The sequence below is a fragment of the Diabrotica undecimpunctata genome, chromosome 8 (assembly GCF_040954645.1).
Source record: "Diabrotica undecimpunctata isolate CICGRU chromosome 8, icDiaUnde3, whole genome shotgun sequence".
In the NCBI taxonomy this organism is placed as follows: domain Eukaryota; kingdom Metazoa; phylum Arthropoda; class Insecta; order Coleoptera; family Chrysomelidae; genus Diabrotica; species Diabrotica undecimpunctata.
Window position 1 is genome coordinate 89,918,577 of NC_092810.1, and position 16,988 is coordinate 89,935,564.

A 16,988-nucleotide genomic window follows, 5' to 3' on the forward strand; every position below is an offset into this window, starting at 1 on the left:
TAAACATGGGCAGGCTTGCGTCGAAAAATAGCTTACCAGATGAAATCCGAAAAGATAAGATAGGTCATTTAGTTATAAAGCATGCAGAAAATGCAAGAACAAGATGCAGTCAGTGTTCTAACCATACTGTTTTTGTTTGTCAAAAATGTCAGGTCCATTTACAGTCTAAATGTTTTCAAACTTATTACAAAAAATAAAATGTGTGTTTTAATTTTTATATCTCAGTTCCGCCAAAGGTTCGAAAACGAATCATTTTTTTGTTGTGGCACCTGTCAGCATCAAAGTGTAAAACAATTTTTTTACGAATGTAAGTTTATTTTACCCTAGTTAATAAAAAATAATACATATTATTGCAGTATTTCTTTGCTTAGCGGTTAGTGGGTTAAAACACAACGACTTAGGTGGGCCGGACACATAATACGAATGCCTGACAACATGATTGCTAAAAATCTAACGACAGGAATACCTATAGAAAGAAGAAGCAGAGGCCGACCGCGAATTAGGTGATTAGATGGAGTTGAGACCGACTTAGTGATACTAGAGATCAGAAGATGGCAACACGTTGCCAGAAACCGAACAGAATGGCGACTAATCTTAGAGCAGGCCAGGATCCACAGAGGATTGTCTAGCCAAAGATGATGATGATGATAAGTTAAAAATTAAATATTTTTTGGAACGCCACTGCTATGACTGTATATGACTGTGTTCGCCGAGATAGCTGTTTCAGTCTTTCTTCTTTTTAGTTTCTTTGAGCACTGCGACAACACTTCCGATGCGTTTGAACGAACTTTTCTAAATATGCTTGTTATCCAGTCCTTGAATGTTCCAACAGTTAATATTTCTTAACGTTTCTTAATTACATCGTTTTCCATGTAATGTGTCGTAGTTAGAAGGCTGTTTTGTAGTATATTTAATAATTTGTATTTTTGTAGACTAGCGGGTGCTAAATTATCCGTTATTTTAATTTATTTGTATTAAAAGTTGAGTGGTGACATTGGCACCACTCTATATAATTTAAATAAAATTAAATTTACAATTTATTACATTCAACGTTGATTTCAAGAGTATAATACTCGATTATATGCAAACTGTAAATGATGCTTATCTTCACGGTGTGATAAAAATTGTTGTGACACAGTGGGGTTTATTTCAAATATATATTATTTTCGAGCTATAGATGATACGATAAGATTTTATCTTTATTCCATTATTTCCCAACGCGTGTTATATATACTGTTGACTTAAAAAGTCGTAAAAACATTGTGTAAAAAAATAATGAACTTTTTCTTTTGCTATACCGATAACAAAACTAAGTATGGTTTAAGTATATTGATTTGATGAGATAATATTTTCAATGAATTTAACATTATTTTTGGTTCATAATGCTGTCATTATAAGATTTGGTAACAAATCGAAACAAAAAAAATGTATTTTTATAACAGACGAATTCTAAGAAAATGGTTTATTCAAAAAAAAAATTTTACTTCTAATTATAAGTATATAAGTACACACAATTCATCGATTAACAAGTATATTTACTGACTATCGACAGGGTTTAATATCTTAATGGAACTCTCTGAGTATTGTGTATGGGCCTTTAAGGGCGATGTGTTGTAATATTATAAACGTCACATATTTGTCGGTTTTCTTTAAATAATTATTTTATTTCAATTTCTTTTGGTTTTATTCATGTATTGACTTTCTGTTTTGTTATATTATTTTTCTTTTAAAAATAGTTGGTGCTCAACTTTTCGATCAACTAAATATTCTGATTAATCTTTATTCTTCAATTTCAATTTTCATTTATTTCAATTTCAATTCTTTTATTAGTGTTCTGAAGCTATTTTCTTGTGGCATGTTAAAGTAAATGTTTGTATTTTGGGAACGATTTATGTCATTATAAGTGCTATCTTTAGTTGTATTGAACTTTTATACTTTAGCTTCTAAAGTATAAAATTTCATTAGGTATGCAAATATTTCAGATCATTAGTTATACCAAAATATTCAAAAAACTAGAAGGGTTGCTTCATTTGAGACGTTGTGTAACTATTTATCTTACTGTAAAATTGCGGTATAAATAATTTAAGTAGTAATCAATGGGACCTGTTGCATAGACATTTTGAAGAGATAACGAAACTGATGACGAGCACGGACTCAGTTATTTCAAAAGTGATTTCAACAATTGCTATAATAAGGTACTATCTTTTGTAATAGAACAGTTATTTGGCGTTTTAACTATGAAAGAAGAAGTAGAAGCGTCTCATTACTGGAATCAATAAAAGGTTTTCCGACGAGAAGTCCAAGGATTGTTTTACCATATCTACTATTTTAGATGATAGATATAAAACATTTTTTTTTCAAGTAATACTATTGTTGAAGATATTATAAAAAAAGTTGTGAGAAAAATTATAAAAATTTATAAAGCCCGCTAATAATAGCGTGGTTATTTTTAGCGAAGATGTTGATGAATTATCTTAACCGCTAGGCAAAAAAGAGCGAGGATAAATAAAAAAACGTTTCTTAAACAAATTCATATTTCACACTGTGGAGTGGAAGTGCTACAAGGACTTGTGGACGTGACGGATCATGATGCTGATCCGACAGAAACAGTAGGTCTGGCTAATCGGTCGGATGGGGCCGGATTAGTGGTACCACCGGAATTCCGGTGCATCATTAGCCATAAGTATAATTTTTACACCTTTCTCTGTATATTTGCATTTAAGATAAGACACATCTGAGAGACGGAGCTAGTCGAAGCCTCAACAATATTGTCATCTAAGTGTCGTTTTATAGTTACACGTTTTATAGGTAGTCAAATCAAATCATCATAATCAAATACGGAATCAAATTGATTACATAATGGTGAACAAGAGATTCCGTAATGGATGCCTATCAGTTAAAAATCAGTTACCCGGTGCTAACATATCGTCAGATCATGTTCCTGTTATTGGTAAATTTAGGTTTAGATTTAAAAAAAGAATAGTATCCAAAAATGTGATATGAGCAGAATAAAAGATAAGGAAAAAAAGAGACAGTCGTACGGATTCTTTCAGAAAAGCTAAATAACATGGAACAAACATATAATCCAGAAGAATCACTCCAGAATATATGTGAAACTTTAACAAGATCAGAGAAGAAGAAGTCTAATAGAAAAGAAAAAGAAGAGGAAAAGTTGGATGAATGACAATATACTGCAACTCATGGAAGAAAGGAGAAACTCAAAGAACAACAAAAGAATGTACAAATATATTCAGAGACAAATAAGAACCGAAATACGAAAGGCCAATGAATATTGGTTAAAAACACAGTGTGAAGAGATAGAGTTGTTGGAACAAAAACACGATACATTTCATATGCATAAAAAGGTAAAACAAGCAGCTGGTCTTCAAAAATCCAACACATCTAGCAAACTGCAAGATCAACAAGGGAACTCAACGACTAACAAAAATATTCAATGACATATATTTAAATGAATTAATACCAAGATCACGGTTGAAGTTAACGTTTATTGCTCTACCAAAGAAAACAAAAGCCGTATCCTGCAATGATTTCCGGACCGTCAGCTTAATGAGCCACATTTTAAAGATATTTCTAAAAATCACACTCTCTCTACAATGGCACTACAGCCCAAATCGAGCCTTGGTCTCCTCCAAACTATGCCTCCAAACTTGCCGGTCCCGCGCCAATCTTCTCCAGATTGTCACGTCTAGCAAATTTTGTGCGTCCGCTGCTACTTCATCCTCCCACCTTTTACGTGGCCTTCCTTTTGGTCTTGCGCCCTGCACTACATGACCAGCCCATCGAAGTCTCTTAACTTTAACGAATTCTGAGATCAGTGCCTCTTTAAACAATTGGTAGAGTTCATGGTTGTACCTGGATCTCCATACTCCGTTTTCGTTAATAGGTCCAAATATCTTCCTTAGGACTTTTATTTAGAAGACTTCCAGATTTCGTTTTGTGTCTTTGTCATCAACCATGTCTCGCCTCCATAACATATTATTGGCCTGATAATAGTTTTGTTGACCCTGATTTTCGATATCCAGTGTGTGTTTTTGGAGCGGAACACATGGGCGAGTGAAAAGTAAGCTTTGCTCCTCTTTACTATTCTTTGAATTTCTGGTTCTACTGGTTCATTGGTATTAAATGTAACTCCCAGATATGTGAAACTTTCTACAATTTCAATATCGTCCTATAATTCAACTGTGCGTCTGTTTCCCCTAGCTCTGGCCTGTGTTAGTTTTTTTGTCTTTTAAATATTTATTTTTAGTCCGGTCTCTTCTGCGCCTGTTTTTAATTGTGAATCTAAAAATCATACATCAAAGGATACATAGACTATGCAAAGAAAAAATCAGCAGTACCCAGTTTGGTTTTCGGAACGCAGTGGGTACGAGAGAAGCTTTATTTAGCATACAAGTGCTATTTCAATATTTACGCATGCTTCATTGGTTGCCATAAAGCGTTCGTTACAGTAAAGTACGACAAGCTGCTGGAGATATTAACAAATATTGGGATAAATACCTGTAATCTAAGAATTAGAGCATTAGCGTTAGCAATTAGTAAACAAATATTGTAATCTAAGAATCAAACATCGTCTATCCATACAGAGGCAGGAGAATCGTAGTACTACTAAAAAAATAGTAGTGCAAGAGAGATAGGATAGCGGGGAAGTTTGTTTTGACGATTCCACTAGTACGTAATGGCGGCGGCGCTACAGTCACTCTAGGTGGGGGTATGACATAACGGGAGACGCATGTGCCGTGGAAGAATTGAAGTGAAGATATGAAGTTATGAAGAATGAGTATTGGTTTAGGTACGCCATTGCAAAATGCAAATTGAATTTCGTTTTGTCTTTGTTGTAATCATCTTGAATTGTAAAAAAAGTTTTAAACATTGTTCCACGATCGTTAAAATGGAACAAAATAAAAGGGTACTAGTGTAGTAAGACGGAAATATGTAAATTTATAGGACTTTCTCTGTATGTATGTGGTGTAAAAGTGTAAATCCAGTTGTAAATGGCAGATACCAGAAATTTATTAACTTCCTTAAAAGTAAACCAGAATGCACTAGGATAGATCCTATGAAATTAATTGCTCATAGAAAATATGAAAGTAGGAGAAAACAATTTTGTAAGTACAGGTGATAAATGTAATTAAATTATTTCCAGTATAAAACTGTACAATTTGTATGTTATAGGTTCTCTTCAATCTATTTTGAAAAGCTTCTTCGTTAATAATACCCTATGCTTTTTATATTGTATACATATTTTACAAAAAATGTGTCTGCTTTTTTTGTAAATCATTCTGTTTACAGTTTCATATTTCCACTTTGTTGTAAACAAATAAAATAAAATTCTCTGAAAGATATTCAAAATATATTCTCTGTACATTTTTGTATAGAGAATATATTTTTATAAGTTTTTATTTATTACACTACCGAGCATAAAATTAGGGTCTATGCCGTAATTTGAATTTATTTTAGAAATTATTATTCTGTTTTAACTATTTTCGGTTGTAACATAGTTTACTAACGGATTGCAAAGAAAACAACGTTTTTGTCGTTTAAAGTTTATTAAAAATAATGGAAATGAAGAATTTTCCTTTGATATACTAAATATTGAAAAGGGACAATTTTAATTTGATGTGCTTTTTGTTGGAAAAAAATTTTGGATCACATTCTGCGGAAGATTATTCCATTCTTGCACCAATATGTCGCGAAGCTCTCTCGAATTTCTGGGGGCCGGCACATGACTCCGTAAACGTCTCTTCATCTCATTCCAAACATGTTCTATGGGATTGATATCTGGACTGCGCGCAGGCCAAACAAAACGTGTGATTTGAACCTCGTCAAGATACTCAGTAACTATCCTAGCAGTGTGCATTATCATGCATAAATGTTGCGTCGTCTCCAAGAATAACCATAAACAGTAAAACATGGTCTTCCAGAATCTGTGTCAGGTACCTATGCGCTGTCTATGTCCCATTCTCGATAAAGACTAACTCCGTGCAAGCATCAAACGATATGCCCCCCCATGCCATAACTGACCCTCCACCAAAGACGCTCGGCAACACATGCTTGAGCATATCTCTCGCCTGGACGTCGCCACACTCTTACACGTTTGTCTGAGCCCGTAAGACAGAATCTCGATTCATCGGAAAACAATACACGACTCCAATCCTGCATTGTCCAAGCCAAGTGTTCTCGTGCAAAATTCAATCTGGCAATTCGGTGTTCACGGGAAAGCGGCGGTCCAGTTACTCTAGTTCGAGAAGATAAACCAGCAGCATGAAGTCGTCTCCTAACTGTCCATTCACTTATGTTTACATTTCTCACTTCTTGCAGATGATTTCGAAGAGAAACTGCCGTGACCGTTCGGTTTCTCAAAGCACTAGAAACGACAAAGCGGTCATCTCTAGCTGTTGTAATCCTGCCTCGACCTGAACCAGGTCTTCGAGTAAGCAGACCGGTCTCTTCGTACCGTTGCTATACTCGTTGCACACTCGAGAGACTTACACCAACGTTTCTCGCAGTTTCGCGCTGACCGTGGCCATCTTCTAACGCCGCCACAATTCTTGCCGCCACAACAGAATTTATGCTCATTGCAATACACTGACAGTGATAACAATACACAAACAATTTACAATTGACGTTAAAACCATAGAAACAAAAACTGTGCTGATAACGGTTTTTAGGAATTAGGCTAAGGGGCCCTTTTTATCTCAAACGCTTGTCGAAACAACAACAATTTTTTTTTCAAGAAATCCATTAGTAAACTATGTTACAACCGAAAATAGTTAAAACAGAATAATAATTTCTAAAATAAATTCAAATTACGGGGTAACCCTAATTTTATGCTCGGTAGTGTATTTTATGAATATATTTATTTTCCATTAAAATTCGGAACATTTTGAATTTGCTGCCTAAAATTCAGGAATATACCTTTTGAATTTCCCGCCTAAAATTCAGTATATACTTTTTGAATTTCCCGCCTTAAATTCAGAACCTAGATTTTTAATTTGCCGCTAAATATTTTAGTTCCCGATTCCGAAAGTATTTGGCGCTAGAAACTCTTTCCCCACTGTTTCTCCGGCACTTACCTTACTATGGGGTATATGAGGAGAATCCGATGATATCAAAATTAAACGTGGGGTCCGACAGGGATGTATACTATTACCCCTGCTGTTCAACATATACTCTGAGGAAATCTTTCAAGAAGCAGTAGAGTATGTTAAAGCTGGAATTCAAATTAACGGAGAATGTATCAATAACATTAGATACACGGATGACACAGTTTCGCTAACAGTTATGAAGCCCTGCAGGAGTTAATGAATAAAATCACACAAATGATTTAGAGATATGGGCTTTCACAAAAAATTAAGACAACCAAATGTATGATGATTTCTAATAAAGAACAGCAAATTGGAAGAATCGGTGTGAATAGCCAACCAATAGAAAGAGTAAAAACATACACGTACCTTGGTACGAACGCCAACGAAAATTGTGACCATTTCCTAGAAATCAAATGTAGGATAGAGAAAACAAGATCTGCAATTCAAAAAATGGCTAAACTACTCGAAGCTACCTGCAAAAAAGTTGAGACTTTCGAAATGTGATTTTTATCGTCGAATCCTAAAAATTTCCTATACTGACCATGTTACCAACCAGGACGTTTTATTAAGAATGCAAAAAGGAAAAGAGTTGTTAATCAAAATAAAAACAGCCAAAAAGCATACCTCGGTCACATCATGAGGAACAGCGAAAGATATGAGTTGCTGCATTTAATTCTACAAGGAAAAATAGAAGGAAAACGAAAACCAGGAAGGCAAAGGATTTCCTGGTTGAAAAATCTACGTACGTGGTTCAACACAACCACAAATTTTTTCAGAGCAGCAGAGTGCAAAATACAGATTGCTGTGATGGTCGCCAACATCCAAAACGGATAGCACTACAAGAAGAAGTTATAGGTAGTAACTCCACTTTTATACATTGGTTGTTAGATTGTTCCATTTTGTACATTGTACATTGCATAGTTAGTCTTAATCTTTAATCTTTATTTTATACACTGTAATATCAATTGTACAAGTAGCAAATAAATCGAACCGTAAGTTTAATTCTAGTTGCAATTAATTCTCATGGGTATATTTACAAAGACTGTTATATTTACAAATGTAATTATAGCAATAGCAGTACTTATAACCCTAATTATAACAATGGTATCATTAAATGATGGCCCTGATAAAAATACATTGTAAACCCTAAAAACTATCACAATCAGATTCATTTTAAATAATGCTTAATTCTCCAGGAATTATATTTACTTTCACATTCTAAAGGCAAATTAAAAATTAACTTTTATTTTATATATTTTTTTGAATTTCATGTCATCTTGATAATCTCCCGATTTCGACTCTGATGGTAGGATCAAAAGGACATTTGGAATGTAACCCATCGTTATTGGCGCTAATTGTATCCAAGCTAAGAATACCATATTTTTTTTTTTTTCAAATAGTAAAACAATTCCAAGCTGGAAAAAACCAATTGTCTCAAAATATCACTGAATTGTGTGGGAGTGGGACATCCAAATTCTTGTTTAGTGCAACGATTGCAGATACACTCACACCATATGATTGTTCTTTATCAGAAATCTAATTGGTTGTTCCATGAAGTTTGGAAACAGTTACATCTCCTTAATAAGCAATGAAATCGCAATACATGCAGAAAGACCTGCCTTTGCAAATTATTTTAAACGCCATGTATGTGGTTTTAGATGTATATATTGCCGTAAATATTACCACCATAATATGCCTTTTTTTATACTACCGCTATTATAAACCTAATATGTACCTATATGTGTATGAATAAAAATGAATCCTGTGGCTAATAGACTATGTCTAAGGCCATCCCTTTCCTCTATACACACACACACACACACACACACACACCCACACACACACACCCACACACACACCCACACACACACACACCCACACACACATACTACCGCTAACTGATTATAATTTATCGAGTACAGATTTTCAAATTTGTACTTACAATAATTTGTTGCAGCCTGACTTAAAATGGATAGAATTTTAAAGTAACGATCATTTGCTTCTTGTTCTATAGATATAGATAGACAATATCATTCAGTAGGTTTAATAAAACAAAACTACATAAAATAATTAAGAGGTAGAGCAACTCTTAGATATAATTCTTGCTCCAATGTTTTTTGGTTAATTCTTCACTATCATTTCCTTCATCAGTTCTATTATTCTACGAATTCTGCGTCACTCGATTTGGATTTAACTTTATATGATGCTACTTTTGATGCAATCTTCAGTAAATCTGGCAAAACTTTAGATGACTCAAAGTGATAAAAATAATTTTTGAACCAAGTAAATGGTAATCATCGACCTTACCTAAAGAAATACGGACCAATGATGCCGCCAGCCTAAAATCCATACCAAACAGTGAAGTCTTTGGGATACATGGGACGATTTTAGATCTCGTCTGGATGGTACAGTTTTAGACGGTACATATTCTGTTTCGTCTGGCCTTTGTCACAATTCCATAATTCTACTAAACAAAGCTGTTAGCCAATTTGCTCCTGTCTCTCCTAATGCTGTCCACACTTTCTCATGGACATCATCTGGTGCAACAGCTTTAACTTTCTTTATTTTACTTGAGCAACTTCCTCGTTTGTTATTTTGGTGACTATTGTTGTTGCTGTCATAATTGTCATAAGGTCTATTAGGTCAACTGATTTTCTTCGTTTAATTCAACAAGTAAGTAAAATTCTTCGTTTAATCAACTTTCAAAGTATGTTTTTTCAACGCTTTTTGACATAGTTTTCGTCAACTAATATTTTATTATTTTTGTATTCGATACCTAATCGTATTTTCTTGCCAGTCATTGCATAGTTGTCAATATTTTTTACTTCTCTTTTATTTTTTCTACTACTTTCTCAAACTTCTTTCCCTGGGGATTTTCCAAAGTATTGTAACTGCAGTATATCTAATAATGTTCCAACTTATTTTTTCTACTGCTTTTGCCCCGAGTAATCCATCTTTCTCATTTGTTAATATCCACTATTTAATATTTTATGGCCTTCTCAGATATTTTGGTTTCGTTTCGTTTCTTATTTTAATGTCCTACACAAATAACTTATGTTGTTGGTTTACAGTCTCACTGAGAAAGAGAAATTTTCTCTTGTGACCTTCTTACCATGTGACTAAGATCTTCTCCCTCGGTAATCACTATTTGGATATCCGCGAAGAAAAATATAAAAAGCTTACATCATGATTCAGAAGCAGAAAAATATTCTCACGCTGAAAAATCTTAAATACGGTGGGTGATAAACCACAAACTTGTCTTAAACCCTCAGTTGTTTTAAACGGGCGGTGATTTCATTTCCTATTTTAATTCCTAGTTATGCTCGCAGTATTTTCACGTCGACCTAATAAATATTGGATTTATTTTGAATTTTTCAATTCATTCCACACTTGTAAAATTGACATGTGATTTTTAATGTGAAATGATTGTCAATCCAGCTCTAAATCTTGTTTTTCAGGTTGTGTATTTTTGATGTATATTTCTATTATTTCCTTATCACTCTATCTACAGTCAATATTACTGATATCCCTAAGTAACTTTTAGGATCAATGTTTGTGTCTTTCCTACATATTGAAGATATAGGATTGTCTCCATATTTCTGGAATATATTCTCTGTTCAAACACACTTCAAATAATCTATGTACATTTGGTAGCTTCGGCGATCCATATCTAATCAGCTCTAGGTACATTCCGCCTGGATCTAAATTGCTTCTTTTAATTCGCCTATTGATAGGTCTGCCCTTCCTGTACTTTCACCATCTCTCCGTTCGGCTCGCGGAAATAAGAATACGGCCGAGGCCAGAAAGCGCCACCTTTCTACGTTTCCTACCCATTAGTCGCCGTAAGAGGCGACTAATGGGTAGGAAACGAGAGGTGGAGAGGTGTCGGGTCTGTAGAAACGCACTCGAGGCGCTTAGGGGTCGCGGTCACCGGTCTACACTCCTAGTATCCGAGACGAGACTCTCGTGGAACCACTCTACTCTCATTCCAAGAGAACCAGGTGAGGTTGAACGAGCTGAGCCCGTACGCACCTCTTTTGGACTTACACCACCATTAGGGGCGCTGGTGTCTCGGCACGTACCCACCTGGAGATTTAAGAGTGGTAGAGGAGAGATCCTCGGCGGCGACCTGTCTACGTGCGAGGTGGAAATTCCTCTGCCTGCGTCACTTATCCGCCCGTGGGAGAGACTAACGGATGGGTGGCGTAATCGCAACACAGGTACTACGAGGAGGGTGGAGCCCCGCGATGCTTTATGCATCGCGCCACCCTCGTTTTGGTGTCGGACTCGTAGGGGCAGTGGAAGCGCTTGCGGTCGTATGCCGAAAGGCCAGGTAGACTAGGGTCCTGCCAATTTTATAATTGGAGGGGCACGAATCATAGCCATGTACTTTCAACAGTTCGTTTGTTTATATACTGAATACTTTATTTTATTCAGAAGAATGTATAACTTTTCTAATCGCTTAAAATCGCTATAAATGACTCAATAATTAAAAAACACAACTTACCTAATACATCTATAGCATATACTGGTCTTGTATTAGCGAAGGTGTCCAAATTCAAGCACCACAGCGCCACGCCTGATCCCAAACCATGTAGGAGCACCAAGGGAGTTTTTTGAGACTCTGTGTTGAAGGAGAGTGTCCATATCTTGTCAGCGGGACCTACAACTGGTCCGATGTCTACATAAAATCCTTTGTAGGGGACTTTCAGTACTGAAAAAATAATACAATTTCTACATCTGCCAAAATATTAACTTAAAACTAAGACATAAATGGGAAAATGTTTATTTGGAAGAAAGTAGACTGATATATGTTTAAAAATTTACAAATATTTTACATCATTGGAGTTAAAGTACTTATAAGATTTAACAAAGTATTGAATGCTTTGCTTTCAAATGCAATTACAGAAACCTTATTTTATATCGGCAATAGCGCTATGATACGTCAAGGATTTGCAGATAAGACAAGAGATCTACTAATCAATTTCGCCTAATTTTCTCATTTTGTCAAATAAGCCCCAATTTTTTTATGCAAAGAAGTAACTCTAACTAATAGATAACGAAATTTAGAAAAATATCTGAAGATACTGACGTTTTTAGATTTCAAACAGGCCTGCGACTCAATTAATAGACAAAAGTTATATCAAATATTGCACTGCACAGCTTTAACGTCCCCCAAAAATACATCAGACTAGTAAAAGCAACAATGGATTCGTCAGAGTACAAAATGAGCTCACTGAGAACTTTTCAATAGCCAAAGGATTAAAGCAAGGAGACCGACTAGTACTAACACTATTCAACCTGACTCTCGAATATGTGATAAGACAGCTGAATATAGGAAGAGGTAATCTCCTAACAAACAAACCAATACAGATTGCCGCCTATGCCGATGACATTAGCATTATGTCTCGCAGAACAGAAGAGGCGGCAGAAATATATTCACAATTAACAACAGGGGCAAAAGAGACTAGACTGAAATAGGACAATGACAATGGAACAGAAGAACCAGAAATTCAAAGAAGAATAGTAAAGGGAAACAAAGCTTACTTTTCACTCACCCATGTGTTCCGCTCCAAAACACTCACTGGAGATCCAAAATCAGGGTCTACAAAACTATTATCAGACCAATAGTATGTTATGGATGAGAGACATAGTTGATGACAAAAGACACAAAACTAAAGCTGGAAGATTTTATTTATTAAAAACACCTAAAAAAAATTATCTACCGCTGACATAAAACAGACAAGTCAAATGTTATGTGTGGCTTCATATCAAATAGTGATCTTTTTCATACTAGCAATTTTATTCAGTTTAGATTATGAACTCAACCAATCAAGTTCATTTATCTGGTTTAGATCGGTCTATAGCTAATAGATCGGTCTATGTTCAAGCAGCTCTTAATTTGCTGTTATTGGCATGTTCCAGACTTCTTTGATTTTTCATTGTGTTACTTAAAGGTTTCATGGTATTAAAAACTAAAGATGCTGGTGGTTTTCAATTTCCAGTGGTTGAAAAAAAAAAAGGTGACTTCAATATATGAAAGACTGTAATCCTTCAATTCAAAGACAGCCTTAATAGAGAAGACCCATTTAAGACTATTGGATTCAACAGAAGAGCCAGTAACTATTTAGCAGTTCCTATTTCTAAAAAGAAAAATACAGACCTTATCTCGCTACTGCCTCTTATTCCTATTTTCTTTCATACTTTTTATTAAGGCTTACATACAAATGCTACAGCTCAAAATATACATGCCAATTTTGTAGGTGATTATGGAGAAATAAATTAATTCAAATTTTATGCTTTTGTTGTATTATAATTGTGTTCTTTAATTTTTATTTCACAGTAGGTAATATTTGTTTTTTTTTTAATTTAAAATTTGCACTTCATTTGTGGCTTTGTGCCTTATAAGGTTAAGAATAAAGAACCTAACCCTATCTAACTGGACAAGTCAATCAAAATCCAAATGTTTTTTCATTTTAGATTGTATTAAATGTATCTTATATACATAATTGTAATTAGTAAAAGCTACATTTACATTTAATTTTAAGGTTTTTTTTTCACTTACTGAAATAACTCAAATTTGGACTTGTCTGCTTTCATCTGCTGACCACACATACTTATATAAGTGACAGTATAGAGCAAGCCATGATTTAATATTTAAATGCAAAAATAAAACTTTTGATAAAAATTTTAGGGCAAAATCCAACAGAAAATAAGACACATTAACTCTTGTGTCTATTATACTTCAACAGATCAAATAAAAATAAAACAATTTTTATACTGCACCATATGCAATTGCTATATTTAAACTGTATTTAGAAATATGGGCCACATTTCAAACTCCATTTAGTAAAATGGGTCATATAGAGAGCTAAAGCTCTACAATTGTAACAATAATTTTACTTACTGCTTAAAATTCTTTTTTCTATGGCTCTTAACATACTTTCTGAGTATTTATTCCATGACAACCAATTTGGGCTCACCCAACTGAAAAAAATTACATTTTTGGATTAAACTACAACACTTACATAATATTGCCCTAATCTATATATAGTTACCTTAATACTGTAATGGCTACTACATAGTATACTTTTGAAAGCACTTTAAAAAATGGTGTGATCATTAAACAAAATAATTTATTGACTAATCTCATCTTCAACAAGATATCTTAACATTCTAATAGGAAAACGTGAACACTATGTCGTTTTATGATAAAAAAAAAATAATGAACAAAATTTCACCTTTCTTCGTCACATTTTTCTGAATCACTTTCTTTTTGTTTCACTAACATTTCCTATGTTAATTTAGATTTCTCTATGTATGTATATATTTTGATAACCTATACTTAACTGAGTGTAAATAATAAAAAATAAACCTATTTATTCCTGATAACTGGTTGAAGATTAGCGCATGTATAAATTAGTCATCACTACTTTGTTCTTTAATCATAATTTTAAATAAGAAAATATTTGATAAATGCGAAAAATCATTAATCCTTGAACCTTGCCTTGGAGGAACGGAATGTCAAACTCAACTCAATCCAATCAATCAAATACAAAATGATACAATAATAATACAAAGCACAGCACATTGCAGCACATACGTCTATGCTGGGAAGACGAGGTGGGAATGGGAATAGACGAAGACGGATAACAAAACAAAAATAATCTTTAGAACGATGACATTTAAGTTTCCTGAAGATAGGCAATACACATTACGGAAAATTTTTAAGGACCAATATTTTTCAATGTGTAATAAGTAGTAAATAACACAATTACTATTTTTTATACTACGTATTAATATTTTATTATTTAGGTTATCAACATAACATACACATTTAATTAAATAAAAATAATAAAGACTATTGTCTTATTAAGGAGCGTTAGTGGTTCCTAGGTCATTAAATGGGGTCAATAATACATTTAAAAAAGGTTTTGTTTGTCAGGTCAATCAATTTATTTTTTTAACACAAAACTGATGACTTAATCACTTTTTCATTAATTCCTGTAATATCTTTTATTATTTTTACGCGCTTCATGGTCAATCACATACACATCTTAGTGTCAACATCATGTTTCTGAAAAAATATTTTTTTTACTCTATAAAATATTAACCCTAAATTAAAAGTTCGTTCTTAAAATATGGTTTACTTGTTAGATTTGCGGCTTCGTTGATAGGTTTTCTAAGCCCTGGGTCAGTTTTGACGTTAGACTTATTGACCTCAGTGTTTCCCTGTCCGGTTTTATCAAGTTTGGGTATAAAAGCTACCCTTATGAGCCTCCATGCTTTTGGTATATATCACAGTCCTAAGCTAGCCTGTGGTATCACACAAAATTTTTTGTACAGAAGGTGATTTAAATCCTGTCCGATCCCGGTGATTTATATGGCTCAAATATTGCCATTTGATTTTATCCTGATCTACCACTTCTATTGTCACATGAAAGTTTCCCTTACAACCATAAGTTATGGTCTCCATTCGAGTCTAGTGCCATGTGCCTAGTGGTGTTAGTTTTGTTTGAAACTCAGGAAAGTGCACAATGAAAAGTTCTTTCAGAGTCTCTTTGCCATTCTGGAGTGTCTCCAAATAAAGTTTAATCAAAACATGCAATATTTAGAATATGAAATGTATATTTTATTTTATTTACAAAAACTAAAGTAACAATTAAATAATCTAAAGTATTCCTCAAAAATCTAAATTATTTCTCAGATGAGGCCACCTGCTTCAATGGTCCCTCTAAATACAATGCCAAAGCTGTTGCTTTCTGTTTTAACATGCCAAAGCCAACCTCACTTTTTGCATAAAGACACAGCAGTAAATTGGCTACTTGTGTTATGGCTATACGACCTTCTTGGCATTCCATAAGGATTATCTGAGGGTGGTCCTCTCGAAACACATTTCGACCATTTCTCTCATAGGCACTCCAAATATTACTTGCTATTGCTGCAGTTACTCTGGGGTCTTTATCTCCGAAACCACTGTATGCTAAAAGGGAGCCTTCTGAATTCAGTAACCTGTAACCAAAACATTGTTAGAATCAGGCTTGGATTTTAAGTCATCTTAAGTACCATAATGCTAGAAAAATATGAAATTTGAGGCAAATGTGCCATATGATAAACAAGAAAATGCAACTACTACTTCTTCAATGATCTTTAAAATTGCAACAATTTGAAAGATTTTGTATATCCTTACTAGATTCAAAATATGTAGTACTTACAATGTTGTTTCTACACCACCAGTATTGGTTTGGCTTAATACTTGAGTTAAGGCTTTGGGTTTCAGCATTTTGGACATGGTAATTTAATCATAAATATAAAAACTACAAAACTATCTGTAAGTTATTTGTTGACACTGTCACTGTCTAATCAGCTGTCTGCTGTCTAATAACGACATTCCACTGACAGTTAATTACTTTATGAAAGTCGATTATTTGCTAGATAATTTGAAAGTAATCTGACAGTTAATCTGTTTTTGGAGTTCTGTAAATACAACCACAGAATAATAAAACATATTCTGTGACACAACTATCTAACAATAGATGCCAAGTACATAAAATTAAAGTAGAAGAAACAAATTACCAAAAAATAATACTAGTATTTAGACAAGGCGAAAAGCTCGGGTTCGTTCGGAAAAATATTCCCATGAGATTTTTTTTGCATAATCACTTTCATTCATTCAATCACATATCAAAACAATTTTTTTAAACAAATTGCAACAATCAATTTTTTGGACCAGACAATTTTTTTTGATTTTTTTTAGATCATTCTGACACAGATTCTGAACAAAATAAGTCTCTAGTATTTTTTTTTGTAAACTTGATCGTTTTCGAGGTATAAATAATTTAAAACTGAGAAAAACGCATAATTACGATTTTCAGGGCTCAC

At 33.9% G+C, this 16,988-nt stretch overlaps 2 protein-coding genes across 4 annotated transcripts in view; both read right to left on the reverse strand.

Annotated features, from left to right (window-relative positions):
• Positions 1 to 14,658, reverse strand: part of LOC140447759 (1-acylglycerol-3-phosphate O-acyltransferase ABHD5-like) — a 33,516-nt gene extending 18,858 nt beyond the window's left edge. Inside the window, exons 1-3 of one of the 3 annotated variants that reach the window (XM_072540598.1) lie at positions 14,348 to 14,658; positions 14,014 to 14,093; positions 11,614 to 11,820 (exon numbers count right to left, since the gene is read on the reverse strand). In XM_072540598.1, the coding sequence (XP_072396699.1) occupies positions 11,614 to 11,820; positions 14,014 to 14,093; positions 14,348 to 14,397 (337 nt within the window). In that variant the 5' untranslated portion in view covers positions 14,398 to 14,658. Of the gene's footprint in view, positions 1 to 11,613; positions 11,821 to 14,013; positions 14,094 to 14,164 lie in introns of all 3 variants that reach the window. The other 2 variants (XM_072540597.1, XM_072540600.1) reach the window with 2 other exon arrangements.
• A 1,056-nt stretch (positions 14,659 to 15,714) lies between these two features.
• Positions 15,715 to 16,479, reverse strand: Lamtor2 (Late endosomal/lysosomal adaptor, MAPK and MTOR activator 2). The gene is made up of 2 exons (XM_072541561.1): positions 16,322 to 16,479; positions 15,715 to 16,118 (listed from the first exon to the last, which is right to left on the reverse strand). The coding sequence occupies exons 1-2, from the start codon at positions 16,396 to 16,398 to the stop codon at positions 15,803 to 15,805; spliced, it is 393 nt and encodes a 130-aa protein (XP_072397662.1). The 5' UTR covers positions 16,399 to 16,479; the 3' UTR covers positions 15,715 to 15,802.
• Between the last annotated feature and the right edge of the window lie 509 nt (positions 16,480 to 16,988).

Excerpts from the sequence above, each read along its gene's own strand:
- Lamtor2 (XM_072541561.1), bottom strand. The coding sequence starts at position 16,398 with ATGTCCAAAATGCTGAAACCCAAAGCCTTAACTCAAGTATTAAGCCAA. Across the intron at positions 16,119-16,321 it reads GGTGGTGTAGAAACAACATT|GTTACTGAATTCAGAAGGCT; the intron begins GTAAGTACTACA and ends TTTTGGTTACAG.